This window comes from Denticeps clupeoides, chromosome 5, assembly GCF_900700375.1.
Source record: "Denticeps clupeoides chromosome 5, fDenClu1.1, whole genome shotgun sequence".
NCBI classification, from domain to species: Eukaryota; Metazoa; Chordata; class Actinopteri; order Clupeiformes; family Denticipitidae; genus Denticeps; species Denticeps clupeoides.
In genome coordinates this window covers 5,326,780-5,352,167 of record NC_041711.1, presented here as the reverse complement: position 1 = coordinate 5,352,167, position 25,388 = coordinate 5,326,780, and the positions used below count along the sequence as shown (strand labels likewise).

Sequence of the window (25,388 nt, the reverse complement as noted above, 5' to 3'; positions counted from 1 at the left end):
GGCGCGGTAATCTCTTTAAAACACCAGCCTCTGATCTTGTTAAAGACTAATTGATGTTCTATGTTAACGAGCTTTACCTTAATTAGTCACATTTAAGTGAACAGGGGGTGCTTGAGGGGGAGGAGCTGGTTTAGGGTGTTGCCAACGTCTCCCTGGTGCTACATTGCGGGACAGGAGGAGAGCAGCGGAAAGACGAGTTGGAGAAGAGCTGGAGGGAAGGGGGGGGTTTCGAGGATGAGACCATTCAGTAAATGTGAGAAAAGTAAAAGAATCGATGATGTGAAATTGATGAAGAGAGAGTGAGACGGAGGAAAAAGAAGCCGTACAAATGTTGACTCGCTCTGACCCCCATCTTTCTTTGCGAGCCCCCCAACCATGTCCACCCTCTGACATTCAATCCCAGCAGCCCCCTCTCGCCCCCCCTCGCTCCCCCCGCAGTCTTCTTATCTTCTCCTCTCCTCCGCTCTCCCCCCTCGGTGTGCAGCGTACGTCTCACTCCTCTCCTCCGTCCACATCTCCGTCCCCTCCTGCCTTCCTCTTCATCTCCCAGCGCTCTGCTCTGCGCCGTTCCGGTCTCCCTCTCCCCCTCTTCATCTGTCTGGACGTCCTCCCTTCCGTCTACCCCGCACCCAGCGCCGATTCCGGGCTCAGCCGGTCCAGCGGAGCCCGGAGAGCACCGCGGAGAGATGGATTTGGGCGGTGGGGCTTTATTGACAGCCGGGGACATGTGCGTCTCAGCCCTGCAGTCGCGGTGTGTGTGTGTGTGTGTGTGTGTCTGTGTGTAGGTGTGTCCGTGATTAATATCAGCACTAAATCCTTTAAAGGAGAGATTAGTATTTTTCGGATTACACGAAACACCAAAATGAGCTGAGAAAGAATTGAACGGCATCACACTGTTGGATCCCTCCTGCTTCTTCTTCCTTTAAAACACCCAGTCGTGGCCAGTGTCGGGCAACAGGGGTGCATAAATGTACAAAAAAATCCAACAGGGGCTTTTCTCCAGACCGCAGCGAGTGATGTAGGTCGGACGTGGGCCTTTTCGGTGCAGTAACAAGTCCTCTGAGCCCGGTGGGTCCAAGGGACGAAGGGAGGAGAGTGGCGGGGGCTTCTTGGTACGGTATCCAACACGTAGGGTGATGGCATTTTGAACATTGCCAAAGTTTCTTTTCCTTTTCTTTTCTTTTTTTTTTAACACCAGCAATACATCGGCTCGATCGACGGGATTAAACGAGTTTACTGCTCCCGCTGATTATAGAAAAGGACGCGGGGGTCTGTTTGCGGGGGTCTGATTTCTACCCCTCTTCGCATGCGGAGGTGCGGATATAAATAGAAGCTCTTGAGGTTGACGGACAAGCGCGGAGGGGAAAAAAAGCCCCGATTTTATCTGCGCAGGGACGCGCACCCCGCGAAGTGTGGGCTGTGCCCACGGCCCCGAGCACTTACACGGACGATACGTGCATATATACCTATATAAATATATAGAAAATACAGATATATACAATCCGCAGTTGCACAGGCTGCACAGCTGGAAGGGACCCGGGCTGCGGTTTAATATTCCGCCGCCTCCACCAATCCGCTAATTGGGCTGAGGGTGTCCCCTCTCCGCGCCCCGCGCACGAGTGTCGCCTGCGCACCCTGCGCCGCATGTGCGTGGCGTGCGTGCGTGCGCGAGTGCGTCGGGAGATGATGAAGAAGAAGAACAAGAAAAAGAAGAAGAGAAAAAAAAAAGGGGGGGGGGACGCCGGTCGGGCTGCGCCCGCCTCTGCTCCGCGCTCGCAGCAATGACAGAGGGGTCAAAGCCCCGCGCGCCGGCCGTCCCCACCTCTCCATCCCCGGCCGTCCATCTTACCCGGCGCATAGCGCACCGAGACGCCGCAGGAGCATCCCGGGGAGCGCGTACTTACTGCTTTTCACCAGCCTGTCCCCCCTCTCTCCCTCCGTCTCTCCATCGTTTTCACATCGTTCCCCTCGAGGTATCCGTTTTTCGCGACTCGTCCCCCTTGGAAAAAAAAAAACCTAAATAAATATCCTGGACATGTATCCAATTTCTTGAGATCTCTCTACCTATCTCTCTCCCTCCCTCTTTCCCCTCTCTCTCTCTCTCTCTCCTCCTCTCCCTCTTCCCCGTTCTTTTGTTAAAATTCAGTATATGCGCCCCGTCGCCTAGCAACCGTCAACCTCCCTCTCTCTCTCTCTCTCTCTCTCCCTCTCTCGCCCCCTCCCTCTCCGTCGCCGACGACACGTGTTGAATGCTAAACTTGTCGGTCTCCCGGCCCCTCCTTCCTGCCAGTAATAACGCGACGGGAAAAAATATATATATTTACTGAGCGAAGCCGCTCGGGCCCGATGCCGCACCGGCGCCCACCGCGTCCGCCCCCTCCCGCCCCGCGATGCCCCGGCGCCGTATCGCGCTTTCTGCTTCCGCAAGCGAAACGGACGTCCGTCGGCGACATGTGAGTGTATCTATAGGATGCTGTGTGTGTGTGTGTGAGCGTGTGAGCGTGTGTGTACGTGTGAGTGTGTGTCTGTGTGTGCGTGTAGTGTGTGTGAATGTGTGTGTGTGTCTATAGAATTTTGTGTGTGTGTGTGTGTGAGCGTGTGTGTCTGTGTGTGCGTGTGTCTATAGGATGTTGTGTATGTGTTGAGTGTGTGTGTGTGAGTGTGTGCGTGTAGTGTGTGTGAATGTGTGTGTGTGTCTATAGAATTTTGTGTGTGTGTGTGTGTGTGTGTGTGAGCGTGTGTGTACGTGTGTGCGTGTAGTGTGTGTGAATGTGTGTGTGTGTCTATAGAATTTTGTGTGTGTGTGTGTGTGTGAGCGTGTGTGTCTGTGTGTGCGTGTGTCTATAGGATGTTGTGTATGTGTTGAGTGTGTGTGTGTGTGTGAGTGTGTGCGTGTGAGTGTGTGTGTGTGCGAGCGTGTGTGTGTGTGTGTGTTTTGTTCTGTGCCGCAGTTGATGAAGATGAGGTGTCCAGTTATCCAGGGGCTGGGTGACGCAGTGAACTCTCTCCTCTCTGCATGTAGCTCGTAACGTGTGAAAGAGAGCAAAATGTGCAAAGATAATTCTCTGCCTTCTTTTTTTTCAATTATTTTATTTTATTTTTGATATACATTTTTTTATCATTTCCAACTTACTTCCAACAACCAATCTGTGGGGCTTTGTAACACGTGACTGGAGTAACATCGGTCATGTGTTAGAATGGTAACCTGTTACGTTCGGACCAGGGCTGATGTAAAAGCGATGAGGGTTTCATGGCTTAATGGACATGTAGATACTGTAGAGCCACGAGTTCCTCTTCAATGAACATTCATCAATGCTCTCTCTCTCTCTCTCTCACACACACACACACACACACACACACATACTAGACTCCTAATTCGTAGACCCTAAATCCAGGAATCCTAGACTAGATCATTTATTTTACAAGTCCTACGGTGAGATCTTGAGATCTTTTGAGAAGTGGAGTGATGCCTGATATCTTATCCGCATCTCGTGCCTGTTCGTTGTTCATATTCATCGGTCTATTAATCTCCCACATCTCACATCTACACTGTACTCCACTGGCCTCACAACAGGCTGCTGTCAGCAGAAAAAGAGAAGCCTGCATTCTAAAGTAGTGTTAAGGAAAATATGCGCGCTGATAGAGCTGCGCTGATCTGTCTCCTGCTGTGCATGTGTGTGTGTGTGTGAGAGAGAGAGAGAGACAGAAACACAGAAAAAGAGAGAGAATTTTGTGTATTTGCAGTCTGAGTGTGATTTGAATTGTTTGGCTATCTCTGTTTGCTCACCTGTTTTCCTCTGAGCTGATGCTGAACCACCAAACAGGAAAATTCATACATGGACACACAGCACTCTCTCTCATACACACACACACACACACACACACACAGAGAAAGCTAAATTTTTTTACTTAATATAAACTCCATTGTCATTACCGTATGAGACTCGGCACACGGAATCAGATATGACTGTACGTGGGTTATCTCTGTGGACCTCTGCGGAAGTCAAGTGCGTTAATATGTAAAGATGTTTTCACTTTGGAGCAAAAAACTGGTTTTACCGGAACTGCACTGTACCTACAGTCAATCCTAAAAGACGGAGAACTACGGAAGAAATGCCATTGTGAAAATACCAAGTCAGGCGGCTTTAGGCGGAATGCTGATATAAAGAAGGGTACACTCATCCCATCCCTGGAGTGCTGAATTGTCACTTTGCACTGAAACAGGAAATATAGGACAAACAGGACTTCACTGCAGCAATGGCAGTTGATGACCTTAAGAACTTAATGGAGCTAATCCATTAAGTTGCCTTTCTCGATGAATTTGCATGCAAATCCATTCATTTTATATAACTTGCCCTTTTTACAAGTGTGAAGACTCCAGCCTGGCCACTGAGGACCAGAACCTCTGGTGCCGGATGTTCAAATAATATAATCATATATGAATCAGAAGGGCTTTTTTCCCATGTGTAGCATACTGAAAAGGCCTGTGCCATTATCTCCACTGATTAGTGTAAAAACATCACAGTACGTCGCTTTGACAAAATACTATTTATAATTTATCGACAAACCTAAGTAAAACAAAATAGCTCGCACTCATGAATATTCATCACCTTCATATGAATTATTCTGTTTAGAGACTAATGACGGCCCTTGCTCGGTTACGGCCCCAACATGGCTCGGAAGATTCAGCGATCCCAGCGGCCGTGTTGTCAGGGTCTTTCGCACACAGCTCGGGGCAAGAGGAATAATTATGATCCATATGGGCATATATATCCCATATATGGTGGAGGTGAGTTGCATCATCCGGCCACAGGCTATTCGTTCTGGATGCCCGGGTGAGGAGAAGGGCAGGGCAGTCAGAACACCACCTACATCTGCGCTGGTTAGATTGGTCCGTAGAGCCGACAGAGAGGGACTGGCAGGAGAAAAAGGCTACATACACCTTACATACGAAGGCCGATATTTTCTGAACGTGTCACATGACTACGTCTGGTCAGGGAGCAGTCAGTAAAAGGGAATATGTGTGTGACCATGTGAATCAATGAGTGACCCTGAGGAGGTGAGAGGTGAAGACATGCTGTGCATTATAGCGCTCTGCCTCTCTCTCTCTCTCTCTCACTCTGTTATAGTCACAAGCTCGGGGCGGTGACCTAAAGACACATACACAAATACAAGCGGTCAAACCAGAGTTCCTCCTGATGGGTAACCGGGAGGGTCCACTAATCATGTCAGGATGGGGTGCGGCATTAAACAGGCACTTTACAGAAAAAAAGCAATTTACAAAAAAAGGGTTATAGTGTTAAAAAAAAAAACCTGTCTGACTTTAAACCTTTCTATCCCTTCTATTAGATGAGGCCCAGGGAGGAATTACGTAAGTGAAACCCTACTAAACGTTTTGTGCACTAGAGAAAAAAAAATGGAAAGGGGATCATGAGCAGATTTCACCAATTTCACTGTAAAAAGTGAACACCGGCTAAACTTCAGAAAATGTATGTGATCTGTCACACCTAATATTTTAGGCACCAGCTTACAGCGGGTTTGATTGGAAATGCTGAAATAATCTATGTGTGTGGGTGTGTCAGCGATTTTATATCAACATAACATTATTTTACATGCACAAAATCATTTATATTTAAACTGTATAATTTATCAACTCGCTAAGAACTAGTGAGGGGAAATGGGGTATACAGGAACAGAAACAAATTAATCTTCTGTCCAGAATCATAGCGAGAGAAAATCTTTAAAAATCCCTGGTGTATATCAGAGCCAACACAGTGGCATATCTGGTATATCCAAAAAAGTCTATGAAAGCCTGGGGATCTGCCAGGGGGTGTGGGAGGAAGTTGACAGCGAAGAAAAAAGCCAGGCTCTGCTTGTCTTGGCATGAATTGATAGATCTGTCAGAGATTCCATAAATATTGAATCATAAATTCAGATTTATCCTCTGAACAATCATCATGGAGCATCAACAGTTTATGTACTCCCATAAACACAGCATAATGTTCTGCTTGTGGCTTTATGTTTTACTTGCCATTATTTTTTCATCAAGGTGACGTTGAGAAAATATAATGATTTGCTATAGAAAAAGAAAATATTGTTTTATATTGAAATTTTAAATTTCAGTATTTTACTATTTACATTAATACTTAATGCTTTCATTTTAGTTTATTATTTTTGTGAGGTATTTGTGAAAATGGGAAAAATTTGGAACGAACTTTACGGTTTCTGCTCAGTGTTGTGGGAGAGCTGAGCTCATCGATTTTCCTGTTACTGTTTCCTGGAGAATCGCCTCTCTGACTTGTTGTGGCATGCCTATGAACTCCACGACCTCAATTCACCCCTGACCCCACCCCCCAGCCCTCCCGCCATCTTTACAGCCTGACAGAATAGATTGGGATTTGAAAGCTTAGATTTGACGAAGACAAGTGAAAGCTTCACCTTTTGGTCTCCTGGAGGATTGTTTCTCTCCCAGTGCAGGGTATCCATGGAGCTATCAATTAAAAGGACTGACCAATCAATGCCTCGGCTGCACTACAATCCCCCACAACAAGCATTATGGAAATCAAGCCAGCATCACCTCTTTATTGGAAGAGGAATTTAGGACAGAAAAAACATTTTCACCGAAATGTTTTACACCGTTTTTTACGAAGGCCACTATTGCAGGCAACGAGTGTGTTACAGCAATGCAGGCTGGGAATCTATCTACGTTATACATAAGTTATAAGTTGTGCTGACTGCCTGCGTCAACATAAAATGTAAATGGCCATTGTATGGCCAAAGAACACCGCGCTGCTAAACGCTCACTCCTGATTATTGGCTCCCTCGCCGTATGAGGCACATTAGGAATTAAGGTTTTATTGCGCTGAAGAATCCGACTGCTCTCCTACAGGGTCAGAATGCCGGCTATTAAAACTTTTTTTTACCGTTAAACTGCACATGCTGCATGTAACCTGCACCATAAAGTGGTTGGGCGGGGGATGGATTTATCCCTCGTACTCAGAGGGAGGGCGGGGCAGGTCACGATGTGCAACCGGCAGCCCTATAAGGGCCCTCACCGCGCCCCCTGGCTAGGGCAATGCAGTGAGATTCCGGTAGTGGCTCTAATCCCGCAGGCATTCGGAGGCCGGGATCCAAATGACTCACGCGCTGACGTTCCCCGTCCCCAGGTGCTCGCTATTGAGCGACAGCACTACAAGCGCAAAGTATAGGCAGTACGTGCCACGAGCTACGCTGCCTTGATGTGAAATGTTAAGTGCCATTGGCAAAGCAATGACAAGTGTTTGTTAGGCCCTGCAATTGATCCAGTTAAGGAAATAAAGAGGTGCAACTGGAAGGGGGAATAAAGTGTTTTTACTTATTTATTTATTCGCATGAGTAGATATGGTGGCTAACAAATGTTGCAGAATTTACCTTTTAAAAACGTCACAGTGTTTTACACACTGTGTCACACGCAGAGTTTCGTGGCACGAGCTTGTTAATTCTCCACACGCTCAGCCTTGGAACTGAATCGTTGTTGGAACTCCTGGTCTCTAATCCTGCCGGAATGCCGGTAGGTGTTCACCCGAAGGTCTGTAAAGCTTTAACCGTCCATAAAACAGCGGCTCCGCGGCGAGAGTGCGAACCGGCCTTTTATGACCCAGATCCAGGTGACACGTGCGCGTCGTGCTTCAGTACGAAACTGGCTCACTCACTTTATTTCCCACACATGCAAATCAGGCTTTCCGTGATGCTGCCGCCCTGCGCAGGATTACAGGTAGCTTGAGTTGCACTGAGAGAGAGCGTGTTAGAGCGAGAGGGAGAGGGAGAGAGAGAGAGAGAGAGAGAGAGAGAGAAAAAGAAAAAGAAGATTGGAGAGATTAACGTTTGTTGTGGGAGTTCAGGTGAAGCTCGGAGGAGGATGAGGAGGAGGAAAGAGAAGGGGGAGGGTAAGTGAGATAAATGAAGTGAAAGAATTCCCTGACGGCTCAAGGTAGAAGGCGGGTCCTGCCGAGGTGACAGGGAGGGGCTTTCGAAGTTACACACAGGAAAAAAAAAAAAAAGTTACACATGACAATAGCAAGCAGCCAGAGAAGTTAAAGGGAGAGAAAGCGGAGTGATGAAGCGATAAGGTTCCAGAAGAGGAGGTGAAGGCCGCAGCAGCTGCATCGACACGGTTACAGGAGATAACCGACATCGGCGGAGGGGACGGAGGATCGGGCCTCGGGGGGTGCTAACATGAGAGCCTGATACAGATTAGGAGAAGGTCACCCCCAGGTCCCCGGTTCACAATGTTGATGAAGGAGTACAGGATCTGCATGCCGCTGACGGTGGACGAGGTAGGCGTGGGACGCGGGGTGGAGGTGCAGATGGGATGGGATGGACTTGCTCCTGCTTCCCCGCTGAAGTGGTTTGTCTCGGCGGTTTCAGCATGGAACGTAGAATTGCGTCGAATCGGCGGGAATTACATGAATTTTGTTTTCTCAGGACGGCCGCGATTCGTTGTTTCACGTTTGACGTCCTGACAACCATTATTTTACTTTGAGAACAATAAGAACCGGCCAGCGAGAGGAGCCGATACGAGAACGTCGGCGGCATGTTGGTATTTTGACAGTGTTTCTGCTGCTTGGCAGCCAGAGCCGGTATTTCATTTCCCCCCCATCTGTCCCGCTGTCTTTGTTTGGTGCTTAAACAAGTTCAACCGGTTCCTTTGTTTAACTACAAATCTTCCACATAAGCACACGCCGTAGTGTTCTTAACCCTTTTGAAGCAGAGAACTCTGTCTTACACGGCCTATCCTACTTCGGCAAACAGAACCGGCAAAAAAAAAAAAAAAACACACACACGCTGGGCTTTTATTTCAGTCGGTTTGTTTACTTCTCCGATGACTTCAGATGAGAGAAAATGAGGTATCATTACAGGTTTCACGCTGTAATGGGAGGACACACCGAAAAGCAAGGTTCAAGGGGTTAAGAACAAGGAGGTTTTGGCTCCTGGGCAATTTAAACAGATTTGGTGAGTCTGGAAATGCGATTGTTTTAGATATTTTTCTTGTTGGCATGGGGAAACCGCAGTCAATGTCTGACCCTGACATGTTCATGGTGCTGCAACAGACACCTTGCTGGACATCCATGTCTTGCATAGGGGAAGCTTTAACTACCCACTCGACCTTTTACTGCTTGAGTGTAACCATTTCTGACACCCATTAAATGAACTAACGATTTCTTTCATAAACACAGTTTAAAATGGAAGGAGCCCATGGTGATGATTGACAGCTCTCATGCGTTCTGTATCCTCATCCTGGACCATTTTAACTCCTGCCTGTCAATACGTTTCAAGCAGCAGTGACAGATATTTGACTGTTTCGGCCCCAAATCATCCCAAAACCCACACAAAAAAATCACACAATGCGTGTCCTTTGCTCATAATGCCACTTGTTCCTGGGGTAACAGATGAATCGTATTCATCTCAGAGCCACGTCCACTACCAGACCGGACATGCGAACCTGAGATATATTTCTCTGTGTTGTCTGTCAGTTAAATGTGTCTGGAAAATGTCAATTATGACTATTAAGCAATATGCACTGGGCATGTCCCTCTTAATACCTGAACCCTGAGTGTCACCGGGGGGGACTATCCTTGTAACTACTGATTGTAAGTCACTGTGGATACGGGCGTCTCCCCTAAAATGTAAATGTGATGTCCCTATTCAGGCCAAATCCTGGAAATCCAGGAAGTCCCGCTGAACTGGTAACAGCACGACCTGTTTTTAGTGCACCACAACTAAAGATTAGCGTCTTTCAAACAGGTTCGAACAAGTCGCGTCTGTGGCCACTTCCGTTCTGCGTTAAATCCTGATTCGCATTCGTGGCTGTATCGTTTCCTCATGACCACTGGGCAGGTCTTTGTGTTTCTCAGCAGCAAGATGAGCCATCAGCCCGTGACTGAGAGTAATGATTTTTCAATGTCTTTGCAGCACCTCCACCCCCCCTCGAAAAAAAAAAAAGAAAAAATTACATAAGCCACATCAATAACAATTTTGCCCAGTAACCACGGTAATTGTTTTGCTTACTTCCTTAAAAAGAAGTCACACTTCACTCTCTCATTCACAGAAGAGAGAATGAAACTTTTTCCTTTGACAAATGACAGTGTGTGTGGAAAGATATTGACTTGAAGTAAAAAAAAAAAAAAAAAAAGAAAGAAAGAAAAACTTCAGTTGTATGAAACAGGGCGGCCAGAAGAGGAGAGTTGAGTTTTTCGCGTTTCTCCACAGTACAAGATTGGTCAGCTGTACATGATCAGCAAACACAGCTGTGAGCAGAGCGGCGGGGGCGAGGGCGTGGAGGTGGTGCGGAATGAGCCGGACACACACCCTGTGCACGGGGTCGGCCAGGTCACAGAGAAACGCATCTACCTCAGCAGGTAAGGAGCTCCAGCTGATCCAGTTTACACCAATGTCCTTTTCACACTTAACATGGAGGTAAAATGGGTGCACAAATTCACCTCAAGGAAAATTCGTCACTAGAATGACACAGGAATGACACAAAGTGTGTAATGTCCAATATCTAGGAAATGAATGGCACTTTTTAAATGAAATAATTGTGATTAATGTAGCTAATTATGATAAAGCTTCCTAAAATGCATATTTTAAACTGTGACAGAGACAAGTATGTGAAAGAGGCTTAGATGGGGAGTGATGGGGAAATTATCTGGTTCTTTTTTTTTTTTAATAAAACACCCTGCCGACTCTGACAGTAAAAACTATGGAAATAAAAATTTCTATTTCAAACACTAAGAATAGTGCATTATATCTCAATATGATGGGGGGGAATGAATAAAGTGAAGTGATTGTCATTGTGATACACAGCAGCACAGCACACGGTGCACACAGTGAAATGTGTCCTAAGCATTTATCCCATCACCCTTGGTGAGCAGTGGGCAGCCATGACAGGCGCCCGGGGAGCAGTGTGTGGTGACGGTGCTTTGCTCAGCGGCACCTCAACGGCACCTTGGCGGATCGGGATTCAAACCGCCAAAGTTCTGATTACGGGGCCGCTTCCTTAACCGCTAGGCCACCACTGCCCCCATGAATGATGTCACAATTGGTGACAACTTGAGTTTTTAATACTGTAACGTACATCAGACGAGCACTGGATGCAAATAAATGAAAAGTTGTTTTTTTTGCCTTTTACTACTGTTTATATTAATATGGTCTTCATTAATATAGATGCAAATCCAACAAAGTCTGCATAGTTTCATTTCCTATACTTGCCACAATGACTAAAATGAGAACATCTCCGGTCAAGGCATTAAATCTCTAATTTTTTGTTTTTTTTTCTGCTGCAAGCCCCCCAGCCTCCACCCTCTGGTATGCATGTCCCTGACAGTAACCTATTCCTGCTGCCTCATGACACAGTAATTCTCTGTGTCCTCTCCTAACCCCTTTTTTGATATTTGCCACCCTACTTTCATCACCACGGGGGTGCTGGAGATCTGTTAATGACCTTGCCTGGCTTAATTACTTGACTTGTCTAAGGCCCAGGTCTGAAATGTCCTAAAGGTACTGGCCATTTTCCGCCTCCGAAAGAGGCCTGGATGCAGCCGAGAGCCACAATATGTCCCATGTCACCCTAATCCGTCTTTTCCAGTCATGCCATCCATGCATCTGACCCTCCATCCACATCACCTTTTGACTGAAGTCCAGAAAGCAGGCCCTCTCCCACCTTGTCTTATCGCGCTCTTTTTTTATTATTATTATTCCCCCATTCCCCTCACGATGTTTATGCCCTCTGATACAAAGGGCATATTTACATACCGCTTTAAAGGCGTCCTGCCGCGTCAGCCTGAGACATCCACAGCATGTAAGGCATTATCTATCGGTGTATTACCCAGCAGCAGACCAGTGTTTCAATCTCTCTCGGTGTGTCTGCACCTGCACACACACACACACACACACACACACGCAGCAGTGCTCGAAAGCCTGTAACAGCACCACGTTTCCTGACTCTACAGAATGCCAAGCATCAATCATACTGTACCTAACCCCCCCTCCCCTACTACCCCTTCCTGTATCCCACACAGCAAGCTTCCCGACTGGATGAGAAGATGGATTCCGAGAATTTTCTACGTGACGGAAAAGGCCTGGAACTTCTACCCGTACACTGTCACCGGTACGCTGGCATCCACGCTCTCTGGTTTCTGCGCGCACGCAGACGCAGAAACACACAGAGCGCTGCGAACGGAGTCAGCGCTGCACTCACAGCCCATCCATCTCTGCTAATGCACGGCTAATGAACCGCGTGTGCAATTTACTTTAGTCACCGTTAATGCATGCCGTTTAAAAAATGATGCAGCCAGCGTGTGCATGCCTGTGTGTAAATGAATCTGTATCCTTTTTTTTTTTTTTTGCTGGACACATAGGACGGTTCTAGAAAAGTCAATGTGAGCGCGTATTTGTGAAAAGCAAACCTGGTTCTGCTTCTGTGCTTTATCGCACTGGCACTGTTAACAGAATGTATCTAACCACTCCTTTCCCTGTCCCTCTCTCTGCTCACATGCTAAACTCTGCGCGGCTGCAGAGTACTCGGTAAGTATTCCCACCCATCATCTCAGAGGCCGACGCGCCATTAATGCATTGCATTTACTAACTGGACTCTGAATGTAAAACCCTCCCTGGCTCTCTCTCTCTCTCTCCTTTCTCAGTGCTCCTTCCTTCCCAAGCTTAACATATGGATTGAGACCCGCTTTGAGAATAACAATGGAAGCAACGATAATGTGAGTCTCTCTCTCTCCCTAGCACACACACGCACACACACACACACACACACACACACATACAACATCCAGACTGTTTCCCCTGGAAAAGGAATCAGTGCTTTTAAAGTGTGTGGCGCCATCAAAATGACCTTAAATGACCTTGAGAAGTTGCTCGCTGCAATCTTATCTCGCCTCGCGCCAGTGCGAGATGAAAAGTCCAGGAACGCTGTCACAGTCGGACCGTAGCAGACAAGCTGTTTATTCCCATGTTGCCCTCCCTGATCCGGCTGTTTCCACGTAATTGAACGTCTGAGAGGCAGCCTATGAGAAAACAAGACCTGGCCTGCCAGGGCGCTCCGCGTTTAAGCGGCCCGGCTCTTCGGCGGGTGGGGGGGAGGGGAGGGGGGGTGCCGCTTTCTGTCGTTTTCCCCACTCCGCAATCCCATTGTGACGCGGACGCCTAAACGGACGTGGGTAGCGTCACGCAGCAACATCCTCCCCGCCACAGGCAGCGGGAGGGCGGGTGACGGAGTGTCGGGGTGCCCGGCCTGTGTAATGTTTAATGTGACAGCTATTAAAGCTGCACAAGTGCCACCGGCCTATAAAAGCCCGGCCTGTTGCGACTCGGGACCTAATGATGCTAAATAGCAGGTTAACCGTTGTGTCTTGTTCCCCTCGGCGAGTGGCGGCATGCAAACACCTCAAGGGGCTCAGACAGGTTAATGCTCCGTCTCGGCCGCTTGGCCTAATTACAGCGTGCGTCTTTATTGTTGTTGCTGATGAGTGAAGGGCGGGGTTTTGCGTAGAACGTCTTGAGGCAAATGAAGGGCCGGGCCATATGACCAGGATTCTCAAGAGGATTTCACGGGTTCACTGAGCGTGTTAGAACTGGCGTGTCACTCGTTTTTTTTGTCCTCGATGACAGGAAATCATGACGAGTTTTATGACAACCGGCCCAGCCCCACCGTGTGAAGGCCTCCGGGTGAAGGTTGCCTACCGATGTCATCCCCGAAAACCAGTTTCTGTAACGACCCACTTTCCGGAATAATCCCACAGCACACACCCTATTCATCCTATTTGCACCTAAAAAGACGAGCAGCCCCAAAAGTTCACATGCCACTTAACACGGAACTACTGACAGTTTCACTGTGCAACAGATGCTAATTAGCATCAACATTTTAATTTACATGGAACAGCACCTCTGTCCGGAATAACCGCGTTTTTCCACACCACACCTGTTCTGCAAAGCAGCTCAAATGAAAAACTGTACGTCGTAATTGTCCAATAAGAACTAAATCCAGTTTAAACTCCCAGTGGTCCAACTGGTGGGGAAACAGTGTTGTGTAGTGTTGAGTTGTATGTGGCTGTTATGACTGACGATTGTGATCTGATGATGGTTGCCCAGGTTTTTGCAGATAGCCCAACTCCAAAAGAGAATGTCTGCTTCCTGGACATTCTGAGTGACCCGATCCCTGACAAGCACTTCAAGTCAGAAGAGGTACACACACACACACACACACACACACACAGGAACTAATATGTCATGTTCCTGAATTATGTGCATTTAGCATTTATGTGCTTCTGAGCCTCGAGTAAAAGTCCAAAGGCCACTGATTCATTTCTAAATTTTTCAAACAGCTCTGCAAAACCCAGCATATACATCTGAAGACAAACACGTTGTTAAAAATGTATTACAATCTGTGTGCTGTTTGAACCTCATCTGAGAACAACTGACCCTCTTAAAGGGGGAGCCTGTCAACAAACACCCCGCTGACCCCTACATTCAAAACATATGGAGAACATTCGCAGACATCTGGTGAAGATACGCAAAAGCAGCCACTTGCAAACGTCCCTTAAACACACGCGCGCACGCACACCTTCTCAAACACAAGTCCCATATTGAAAGCCGTGCATAATCATATTCGCTCAAACACACGGCGCGTTGTGCCCACTCAGCGGGTAATCTGTAACCGCTTAACCTCGGCAGGACCTCAGCAGCTGGGTGTCAAAGAAGACGGCCCGCGGCCCCCTGGCGGCCGGCTGGAGGAACCGCACCGAGCCCGTCATGTGCTCCTACAAGAGGGTCCACTGCAGCTTCGAGGTGTACGGCTTCCAGACCAGGACCGAGGAGTTCATCCACAAGGTGCGGCGGAAGTCCGTATTGCCACTTGATCAGGGTAACGAGATGGCACACTTGCCGGAAAAGGATAAGGAAATGTATTGGAAATCAATGTCAGCCTCCCAGGGCCAGCTGGAGCAATCTCCTCTCCTAATAAAATAATACAATTCATCAAAGCCAGATATTCTACAAACTCAGTCAGAAGTGCCGTTCCAGTCTCTCAATCATGGATGCTCCTTTGCAGAACATTCGTGACATCCTGCTGGTGGGGCACAGACAGGCTGTGGCGTGGATGGACGAGTGGCATGGTAATAACCGCACATCATCTCCTGCAAGGCACCTGCAAGGCACGGCCGACATGGCAGCACTTGCGCTCTGCACAATGAAGACTTACGAGCCGCCGCCTCGGGGCCTGCCGCTGGTTAATGTCCTACTTGTGTTCCGTAGTTAAAATCTGCAGCGCGAACGGGTAGCTGTGCTTCGTAAATGCTTTACGGGCCGCGGTGAGGGGCGGCGAGGGGTGCTGGGTGCGGACACTGGAGAGACTGGCCTTTTCATTTGCCTCGACAGGAATGAGCCTGGAGGAAGTCAGGGAGTTCGAACGAAAGCAGCAGGAGGAGACCAACAGGAGGATAAAAACGAAGAGCACGGACAACAACAACTCAGGTACGCCGAGCCGGTGCGAGGTTGTTGTGTACCGTGAGCGAGGTGTGATCGAGAGAGTGTAATATGGAGTAAGCCGTGTGGTGAAATGGTAAATGGTGGTAAACAGCACGACGCAGCCACCCTCCTGAACTCAGTGCCATAAATATCCAGGCAGCGACGCACTCGTTGTAAAATGTGGCAACGCTGAAGCTGTTTTTTAGTGTAATTTTGGAATTTGCACAACTGTGTGAAGCTCCTGGTTTTGTTAGACTGCCCTCTGCTGGCAGACCTGGGATATGGCGCCACCGTAGTAAATATCCCTGTCAGCTTCCACAATATGGCCAGCAGCAGCCTGCCACTTTCCCCTCATGATGGGCACCATCGCTCCGTAATAGCCCTGCAGTTATTGCTTGTCCCGCGGTGGCGTATCGCTACTGCCACCTACAGAGGGCCCTGTGCTACTGCGCGAGGCCACTGCGGTTGTCAAGTTCTGGGAATAGGAGCATCTGCTTAGCAGACCAGTTCGTTCATGAAAACGAATGAAAGACTGCAAATATGAAAAAGTATAAAAGTATATGAAAAGTGGCAACCCTCCTTGCCTAATTAACTTATGTAGGAGTCATGTAATCGATGCTCCCGAGGGATGTTCTTCTTCTGTGAACTGTCATTTTGACGATATGTTCTCTCTCTCTCTTTCTCTCCATCCCTCCATGGATCTTCAGAAGTGGATTCAGCCCCTCGTCCTCCGTTCTTACGCTCAATCTCTGTCCAAGATGAGAACTCTTTAAAGAAAATAGGACTGAAGCCTGCAGACATTCCTGACCCATCCTCCTCCTCCTCGTCTTCCTCTAATGCACCGCCAGCCGGCCCAGTCAGAATGCATTCCATGCCAGAATGAGGACTCGCTGCAATGTAGACATCCTGGACACACTTATACGGTCATTAATTACAGTTCAGCAGATGTCCCTTGCTCCTCCAGCGCATGGTTCAGCTCCCACAATCCCCCTCTTCCCACAGCCCACCATCCACAGAGAATTGTCCAATACCAAATGCCATGACCTCAATATGATAGAATATAATACAGCGCCTCTTCATTTGTAAATATGCCTTCCCTATGGAGCACAGCAACTCCCACCAAGATGGCGGGCCTTTGGAAAGATGCGGAGGCTAATTTGCATGCAAATGGAATTGCCTACTTTGGACCAGCTCAGAACAAACCGTTTGAATGGCAGATGAGTGAGGTGTGTAATGGGACGCCCAAATGATACTCGAAGCATCACAAATTGGTATCCAATATATTCCGTTAGGTTACCAAGGGAGCTTATTGAAGCCTTGTATTCAGGATCTTCTTAAGATAGGCAGCCAATGGGTTGAGCGCAGCTAAACTTTAAATATCCATCGATGCTCAACAGTACCATGGCATACACACGTTGCCTTGCTGGTTTCAGCCAAGTTCTGGAGTATATGCCAACTTTCACAGAAACTGGGTGCCTTTTGAGAACCAATTGTCTCAGGTTCACGCAGTTAACTGCATGCCTTTTGTATTTCTGGGTTACAATAAAATGATAATTATGGAAAATAGCCACACTTTCTTTATTCAAAAAGCTTCTACAAATTTGAAAACTGTGTTAATGGTGGCATCTTCAGGAAACAAAGGGGCGCTTCTGACATGTTTAGCAGATCTTACCAGAGCTAAGCAGAGGTGAGGAAAATGAGGCTGCAATTAAAAAGGAACTTGGATGAGAAGACTCTAAGATGCAGAAAGAAAAGCAATACAAAATCTTTTGCTTTCTTTTTGCCATCGTCGGCAACTTCTGTGCGATTACACCGAGGCACGCTCATCCCATCACTGTCCCCTCAGCCAGCTCTTTAAATGCTTCACCCTGTTTTATCTTCATGATAAAAGAATGGCAAACAGAGTGTGTGTGCACCAGGGGAAACTGGGAGGGCCCAAAAAGACCTCATGCGGCTACAGGACTCGTTTTCAATCTTCTTCACTCTTCAGTCTGCTGCTATCTTCCGATTTGCCACCACACTTTTATCTCTCAAGAGAGCATTTCCGAAGGGCATGATGCATAGGTTTCATTATATCCTTGTTGCTTATAAAATATCTTACAGTAATGTCTTATCAAGGGACACTGAAATATTAATGCAGCGTGAACAGGATGTGCATGTCATCAGTTCTCTTTTAATCTGCCCTTCTTCCCATTCAATTATGAACTTGTTCATTATCCTCCCTTTCCATTCTGATCATTTAGAGCGATTGATTCTGAAGCCCCTGCCTTTTTTGTTTCCTTTGTGTATAAGATGGAGAGTCTGATCCTGGTGCAGTGCAGCACATGAGTGCAGTGAGATTAACAGTGTCCTTTCAGATAAATGCCCCCTCCTGCAGTGCTTTTGTCCTTTATATTAACCCTATGTGATATACGAGCTTACCAGATCAATTCATCAATACGTCTTGTAGTCAGTGCACGGAATCCACGGTGTAACCATCAACAGCTCTGTAACGTCTCATTTCAATGTCCGCCTCACATCAGGTTCATCAACGTAGAACACTTACATCTTCATTTGCGCCTCTCTGTCTCTGTAATTCTGCTGTCAGGACCAATTTCCGCTGTTCTGAGATCAGCTGTTTTCAGTTTTTTTTTCCCTCCTCCTCCTCCTGGCCCGCAGGAGAAGCCCCTGGTCACTGATCCAGACGCAGACCTTTAACAGAGATTTTATAAAAAATTACAGCAGAGTAAAATGCAGTTCAAGGGTAATTTATGAGGTGTAATTATGTATCTCACACATGCTTGCCCACACTCACACACACGCACGCGTACTCTGCGCACACTCAGACACAAACACACACAAAATCTCTAGCGCTCCCTGAGGGAGAACTGTGTGAATGTTTGGAAGGCACTCATTGAAATTCACACCCTAAATATCCTAATCAGCACGCCCATAGAGATCCCAACTTTAATTGGCCCACCCTGCCCATTAATTTGGAAAGGCGAGCGGCAGTGGGATGCGGCATATGCTCTTTAATGAAGCTGAATGGAGCATAATAGGACACTTTTTATTGATCCACAAAGGTGGAATTACGCTCTCCAGTTACTCTAAGACACGCCAATTATGACATACATCATAACATAAACAGATAAGCATGGCGAGAACATGTGGGGGCATTAACCAGGCCGTAATGGATGAGCCTCATACCGGTAATAAACGTGGAAAAAAAAGGGTCTCTGAAAATCAAGAGTGAGCTGAATAGCAATGAGAGAGTGAGAGAGAGAGAGAGAGAGAGAGAGAGATGCACCATGGAGGAGAAAAATCTCATGAACATCTCATATGTGTATTTTTTGCTTCTTATTTTAAGCTGGCACTGAACAGTTCTATTAAAACATTAGATAGCTGGAGGCGAATCTTCATTTTTCTTTTTTCCCTCCCCCTTGTTCTGCTTCTCCTGCTTCCAATTTTTCCCACCCTTACTCTCATCTCCCTAACTCGCAGCCATACATTATTTGCATATAGACTCATATTTCTGTGGTGAGGGCTTGTCTTGGTTCTTTATTTTGTAGGCACTTGGATTGCTGACATGAACTCCGTACCAGTCGAAGGTTCTGAGCGGGCGTGTTTGCTCGCTCCCTCTGCGAGTGGACGCAACGTGCGGACGAGAGCGAGTGTTCAGCACGCAGCAGTGTTAGGCGGCTTTCGTTGAACCCTGTACTGCGTGTTCTGACCTTCGACTGGACCAGAGGACAAACACAGACCTCTCCCCGCTGACCTCCTAGCCCCCAACACTGATTTTAATGAACATTAAGGACAGGTCGGGATGGGGGGGGGGGCTGTAATCTTTACAGATTTTCTGTCATAGCTGTACATGTCCTTAGGCACACAATCCACGTCCATGTGAATACTAAAAAGGAGGGTATATCTGTTGAAGCGCTGCTTTCTCTTAAAAAAAAAAAAAAAAAACATGCATGTTTTAAATAAAACCCTCCACCACAAGAACGTACTTGGTGCCGTGGGGATTATAATTCAATTCAACGTTGCCCCCGAACATGCAGTATCCACTGCATGCATAAAATATACAGAAAATACATCACCATGCCAAGGACATAAGGATCATCCACCGTTAACATACAGAGGCACTCTGACCAGTTTTTTTTTTTCTATCACTGTCACCAGCGTAAACTGAGTGAAACTAATGTCCATAGTGCCATGCGATGTAAAAAAAGATTTCACATGCAAAGGAATTAGAGAAAAAATTGCTGCCACACATCAATTTGGCAGCAGCTTTTCCACACAGATGACTTCCTGCTCTCGTGTCATCAATCAAAGGGGACCGAGCAGGAAGTGTTAGCGGCTCACACCCCCCCGTCAGTCTCTGTCAGTGCTGTTTTACAGGCCAGCGCGCACGCCACACGAGCGGCTGCGGCAAACGGAAGGAGCCACGTGGCCGTCGGGATCTTCGCTCCCCGCTTCTTGGGAATTTGGATGAAACAGATTTGAAGAAATTTAGGTCACAGCAACCATGGAATGTTCCGGTGAAGCCTCCCAGTTTTCCCTGTCATTATATTAGTGTCGTCAGAGACAAAATGAAGAATCCTATTGTTCCAAATTTAAATCATCATGTCGGTTTTACTGCAAGAAGCCATTAAAATGGACAACTACTAATTAAAAAATCTATAGGAGCATGGTAACTAATTACAACACATTTTGAAGGTCAATTCTTCATTGCTGAGACACAGTTTAGAACAACAATGCATGTTTATGAATCGCAAAAATTACAAAAATTAAAACCCAAAATGTAAATGTACCCTTTTTTATTAAAAACAAACTATGCATCACCACAGTCAGTATTGACAAATGGTTTTAACATGATGTGTATGAATGGTACATTGGAAGCACATTGTTAGCTCTCTCTGACCTCTAACTTCAATCCATAAATCCATAAATTAAAACCATTTTTTTGGTTGAAAAGAGACAACACTGACATGGCAATATCCTCTCCATTTAGACTGGAAAACAGCAAACAGGATCCGGTTTGACCTTGTCGCATTGCAAGTGATTGTCATTGTGAAACACTAGCCTATGAACCAGAAGACCCAGGTTCAAATCCCACTTACTACCATTGTGTCCCTGAGCAAGACACTTTACCCTAAGTTGCTCCAGGGGGACTGTCCCTGTAACTACTGATTGTAAGTCGCTCTGGATAAGGGCGTCTCATAAATGCCGTAAATGTAAATGTAAATGTCTACTTCCTTACCCACTAGGTCACCACTGCCCCATGTATGTATGTATGTACAGCGATGGCAATCTGACCAGAACTGAAACTGTTTGCCCCCCCCCCTTCACTCACAGGGACCCTGTATGAGAATAAGCCCAGAGTTGCCGTCGGCAGAGTGGGAACTATAGAGAAAAGCACCACCCAGCACGTTTCTTCACAGCCTGGAATCCAGCGCCCTTACGCCCCGACTGTTTTTTCACCTGGTGACCTCTCTGGGCCGTGTTAAACCTGACAAAAGTGTCTGTGCTTTTCTTCCTACAGCCTTCCGCATAGCTTCCACTCTCCGGTTTACGGATTTACTGGGGAGGAACACCAACCAGCTGTCAGATGAGGTGGTGGGGCTTGTGGAGAATCATTTACATTTACATTTACAGCATTTATCAGACGCCCTTATCCAGAGCGACTTACAATCAGTAGTTACAGGGACAATCCTGCCCCTGGAGACACTCAGGGTTAAGTGTCTTGGTCAGGGACACAATGGTAGTAAGCGGGAATTGAACCTGGGTCTTCTGGTTAATAGGCGAGTGTGTTCATAGGGCAGCTCATGAGCTTCTCATGAAGGTAACTGCTGAAGATGACACGAAGACTTACCTCAAAACATCTGGCAAGAAAGAAGTCTGGGATGAGCCCAAATGGGCCAACATCCTCGCTCCCTTCCTTTGTGGTAAAGCCAAATATGACCCAGTCGAACCTCAGAACCATCCTTCAGCTGACCCGTCGCTGGCTTTGCCCATCAAAGCGGACTGCGGACCCGGTGTTGGAACGGGTGGCCATCGAAGGCTACATATGGGGGCCCTCCCATATGCGGTTCAGATCCACCACCCTCACACCCATACTGTTTTTTCCCTTGGTGACCCTATTAAATGGCCTGTTAAAACATACCCATATAGCCACCTGCATACAGTGGTGGAGGAAGTACTGACGCTTAGTACTTAAGTAAAAGTAGAAGTGCTACATCAACAATCTTACTTAAGTAAAAGTCCTAAGTACTTACTTTTAAATTTACTTTAAAGTATATTTTTAAGTAAAAGTATTCACACAATGGTTTGTCTCAACATCTGGGGTTTGCCATATTGTAAAAGCATAGTACATATACTGACTTATGCCTGTACTGATGTCATTGCTCGTAATAATTACAAGCAATTATACAGTATATGTGTATTGGAAAGTTTGGTGTGCTTATTGTGCGTGCGCTCTGCAATACTGTGTGTACCTTAGAATTATGTGTATGACAAGTTATCTACTAGGTATGACAGATAGAAGAAGAAGACTGAAGGAGGTTCAGATAAAAGGACGTTGTATTGAAAATGTTAAAAAAGAAAAAAAAAACTAAAGAACGAACATGAACTAGTTCCTTTTTTGAGCTGTGAACTTGGTTCAAACTTTAAAAAAATGAACTATGAACGTGAACTAGTTCTTTTTCAGTGTGAACTGGCACAACACTGAGCTGGACATTATGCTAGCAAAGACATTAAGCTATCTTCTCTGAGCTAATAAACCAGTTTTATCGTACCACCGTGTTAAAAAAATAATGAAGCTACACTGGTGTGATTTTTATACTATTTCTGTATGTCAGTATACATTTCGCTAGATAATAGTATCATAACATGTCATAACATACCCAAAAGCAAAGCATACCATAGCATAGCTTACCTCTATATGATTTTTCAAATTTGAAGGGGAGTTTTTAAATGCCAACAATTCTTTATGTTGAGGCAGGCATGAGATGCAAAGAAATCACAAGGACTCATTCTTTGCTCCTTTGTACTCAAATACATTTCTGTCATGATCCTGACCTGCAGGGGTGACTCCGGATCCGGAGTCCGGACCGGAGTTTCACGTTCGTCTCGTGTGATGTTCCCTGCTCGTGTTCACCTGGTGTATATTTATATCATTGTATAAAGCTATCCTGTTCGTGTCTGTTCGCCGTCAGGTCACTACGTGTTAATGTTCCCTTGTCGTGTGGAGTCGTGCATACGCGTCCTCCTTCATCGCCACGTCCAGCCCCCACGTGACAATTTCTTAAATCCGGCCAAGGATCTCTTTGTGCTTCAGAGCTCAGTAGACGCAGCTCTGGGTCCATGTTGAATGTCTCGTCTACCAGCTCGTGCTGCTCTGCCATCATTGGAGCTAATAAACCTGATTGGTAGGAAATGGCAAAAAACGCCAGAATGCAATAGGCGAACTGTTATTTCATGCAAGATTTTGAGGAAATTGTGTTCATAAAATGGAACGAGTAACGGCATAAATTGTAGAAATGTAGTGGAGTAGAAAGCACAGATAATTGCCGCAAAATGTAATGGAGTAAAATAAAAAGTATGCATTATTATTTTTACTTAAGTAAAGTACAGATACGTAAAAATGTACTTAAGTACAGTAACGAAGTACAAGTACTTTGTTACATTCCACCACTGCCTGCATACACACATATAAGTCATTCAGTATATAGCATGCATTCCCTTTGCGGGTACTTATACATTTAATAATAATTTCAAAATATATGAATATATGTATAAGAGATTTATCAGTGGAAAGCTTACATTGATAAGAGCAGCAAAAAAACACAATTGCATAGGCAAGATGTCGACTGTATAATATAAAATGAATTCTCAATAGAACTAGACTATTTATGTGGTTAATATTTTTCAGCAGAGTCTCAAGAATCAGTGAGCTGTAATGTGTAGAAGAGGAGCTGCGTTAACAATTCTGCCAAATCTGCAAAACCAACTGGATATGGTCGGCCCGTAGGATTCACTCTGGAGCAAAGGTGGTCTGACTTCAAGCCGTGTCCCCTGAAATGCTGAGACAGAAATTTTGCAGAAGTATTGCTTTCTATGGATGCTAGTGTATAGTCATCTTGAGATTTGTACCGACTGGCCAAAAGCAGATAATCCCCTACAGCAGATGAGCCATTCTGGTCTGCTGAAATGTCATGTAGACCTTGAGTGCTAGACCTCCTGAACCACACCTGATTCAGCAAATCAGGATCAGATTAGAGCAGGGTCATAAACCGAGGCACCTGTGACTGACAGGTTCTGTAAAATGCTTCAATCTTGCACATAACATTGTTCTTGATTGGAAACAAGAAAAGTGCAAGCTGGTCCTGGCACGGATCAAATAAAACAAAATCCCCACCAAATCAACTCCTTTTAAATTGACCATACCCACCATCGCAACCTGCTGGAAAACATAATTACCATTCATTTTGTCAGAGGAAATACGACTATTATCTGAGGGAGATCGGAAAGAGTAAAGGAAAAATAAAAAGGTGAGAGGGGAGCATGACAGGCAGACGGAGATATGAAACAGAACAGAGAGGGAGAATACGAGAGAGAGAGGAGCAAAGACAGAGCGAAGCAACTGATGCCTATCACAAACACTGGTGAGCGCTAGATGCAAATCGTTTGATTCCCTTGTCTGTGTGCTGCAGTAATTACCAGTGTAATATGGGACGATCGCTATCTACAGTAAGTACAGTCTAAAATCACTGCCATTAGCGTGCCTCGTCTTGCTCCCGAAATACGGAAGGCCGTCCCTGCTCCCTTCGAACTGTCTTTCTAATCCCTTTCCCTGTGGGTTTGAAATTGGCCACAAAAATTGCTCAGCATAGCTCAGACTGTTCCACGGTGGTTTTCACGTTCAATTAAGATAATCCCGACCAAACGCAACTGGACTCCCATTCACTGAGCTGTGTGATCAGAAGTCCAACAAAATCCAAACAAGCCTCCACTTGACCCTCGGTGGCCTGCCGTGGTGACATATGTGCAGTGATTATGAGCGGGCCGTTGTGCAATCATTTTCATTTGGGCCGTTTGGCTGCCATGATTCCACCTGTTCAGACAGGCACCCAGCAGAGGAAACAGATTACACGGTGTAGCTGTACGCAGTACTGAGCGGCTGAGACAGAAGGAGACATAAAGGGTAGGTCAAATGTAAAAGTAGGAGAGAAAGATGGGGTTATTCCCTCACCTTTATCACTCTGACAGCCCCACAGCCTGTAAACTGCACCCACCTGCAGCAGGACACACTCCTGCGCTCTGAGCTGCTATCTGAAATGACCAGAGAAGGGAAAGGTCACTCTTTGAATTGACCACAGACGGTGACATACATCAGACTCAGATTATTAATCACACAGGTCACTGCAGCTCACAACCAGGCCCATGTACTGGCTTTGGCACATTACTGTAACATTACTGTCAGTGGGAATAGAAGAGTATGGGGCACCAGGGCAGTGGTGGCCTAGCAGTTAAGTAAGTGGACCCGTATTCAGAAGGTTGCCGGTTCAAATCCTGATTTGAAGGTGCCACTGAGCAAAGCACCATCTCCACACACTGCTCCCCTGGTACCTGTCATGGCTGCCCACTGCTCACCAAGGGTGATGGGTTAAATTCAGAGGACAAATTTCACTGTGTGCATCGCGTGCTGTGCTGCTGTGTATCACAAGTGACAATCACTTCACTCACTTAAAATGGTTAAAAGCAGAGGACACATTTCGCTGTGCCACCGTGTGCTGTGCTTCAGTGTATAACAATGACAATCACTTCACTTTCACTTCAATAGCTATAAATGATGACAGAGAACAGCAGCTTGATAGAAATGTTCTGTGCTGGGACGCTCC

At 46.4% G+C, this 25,388-nt stretch overlaps 1 protein-coding gene across 3 annotated transcripts; it reads left to right on the top strand.

Moving 5' to 3' along the window:
* Positions 1–2,337: 2,337 nt before the first annotated feature.
* pitpnc1b (phosphatidylinositol transfer protein cytoplasmic 1b) lies at positions 2,338–17,076 on the top strand. 3 transcript variants are annotated; one of them, XM_028981154.1, is made up of 10 exons: positions 2,338–2,453; positions 10,249–10,397; positions 12,057–12,145; positions 12,554–12,561; positions 12,678–12,749; positions 14,137–14,229; positions 14,719–14,874; positions 15,095–15,158; positions 15,421–15,516; positions 16,218–17,076. In XM_028981154.1, exons 1-10 carry the CDS (start codon positions 2,391–2,393, stop codon positions 16,391–16,393), a joined length of 966 nt encoding a protein of 321 aa, XP_028836987.1. In that variant the 5' UTR covers positions 2,338–2,390; the 3' UTR covers positions 16,394–17,076. The 3 variants fall into 3 exon arrangements, with proteins under 3 accessions (XP_028836987.1, XP_028836988.1, XP_028836989.1); XM_028981155.1 differs by lacking the exon at positions 2,338–2,453 and adding an exon at positions 7,993–8,315; XM_028981156.1 differs by lacking the exon at positions 2,338–2,453 and adding an exon at positions 7,993–8,991.
* Positions 17,077–25,388: the final 8,312 nt, after the last annotated feature.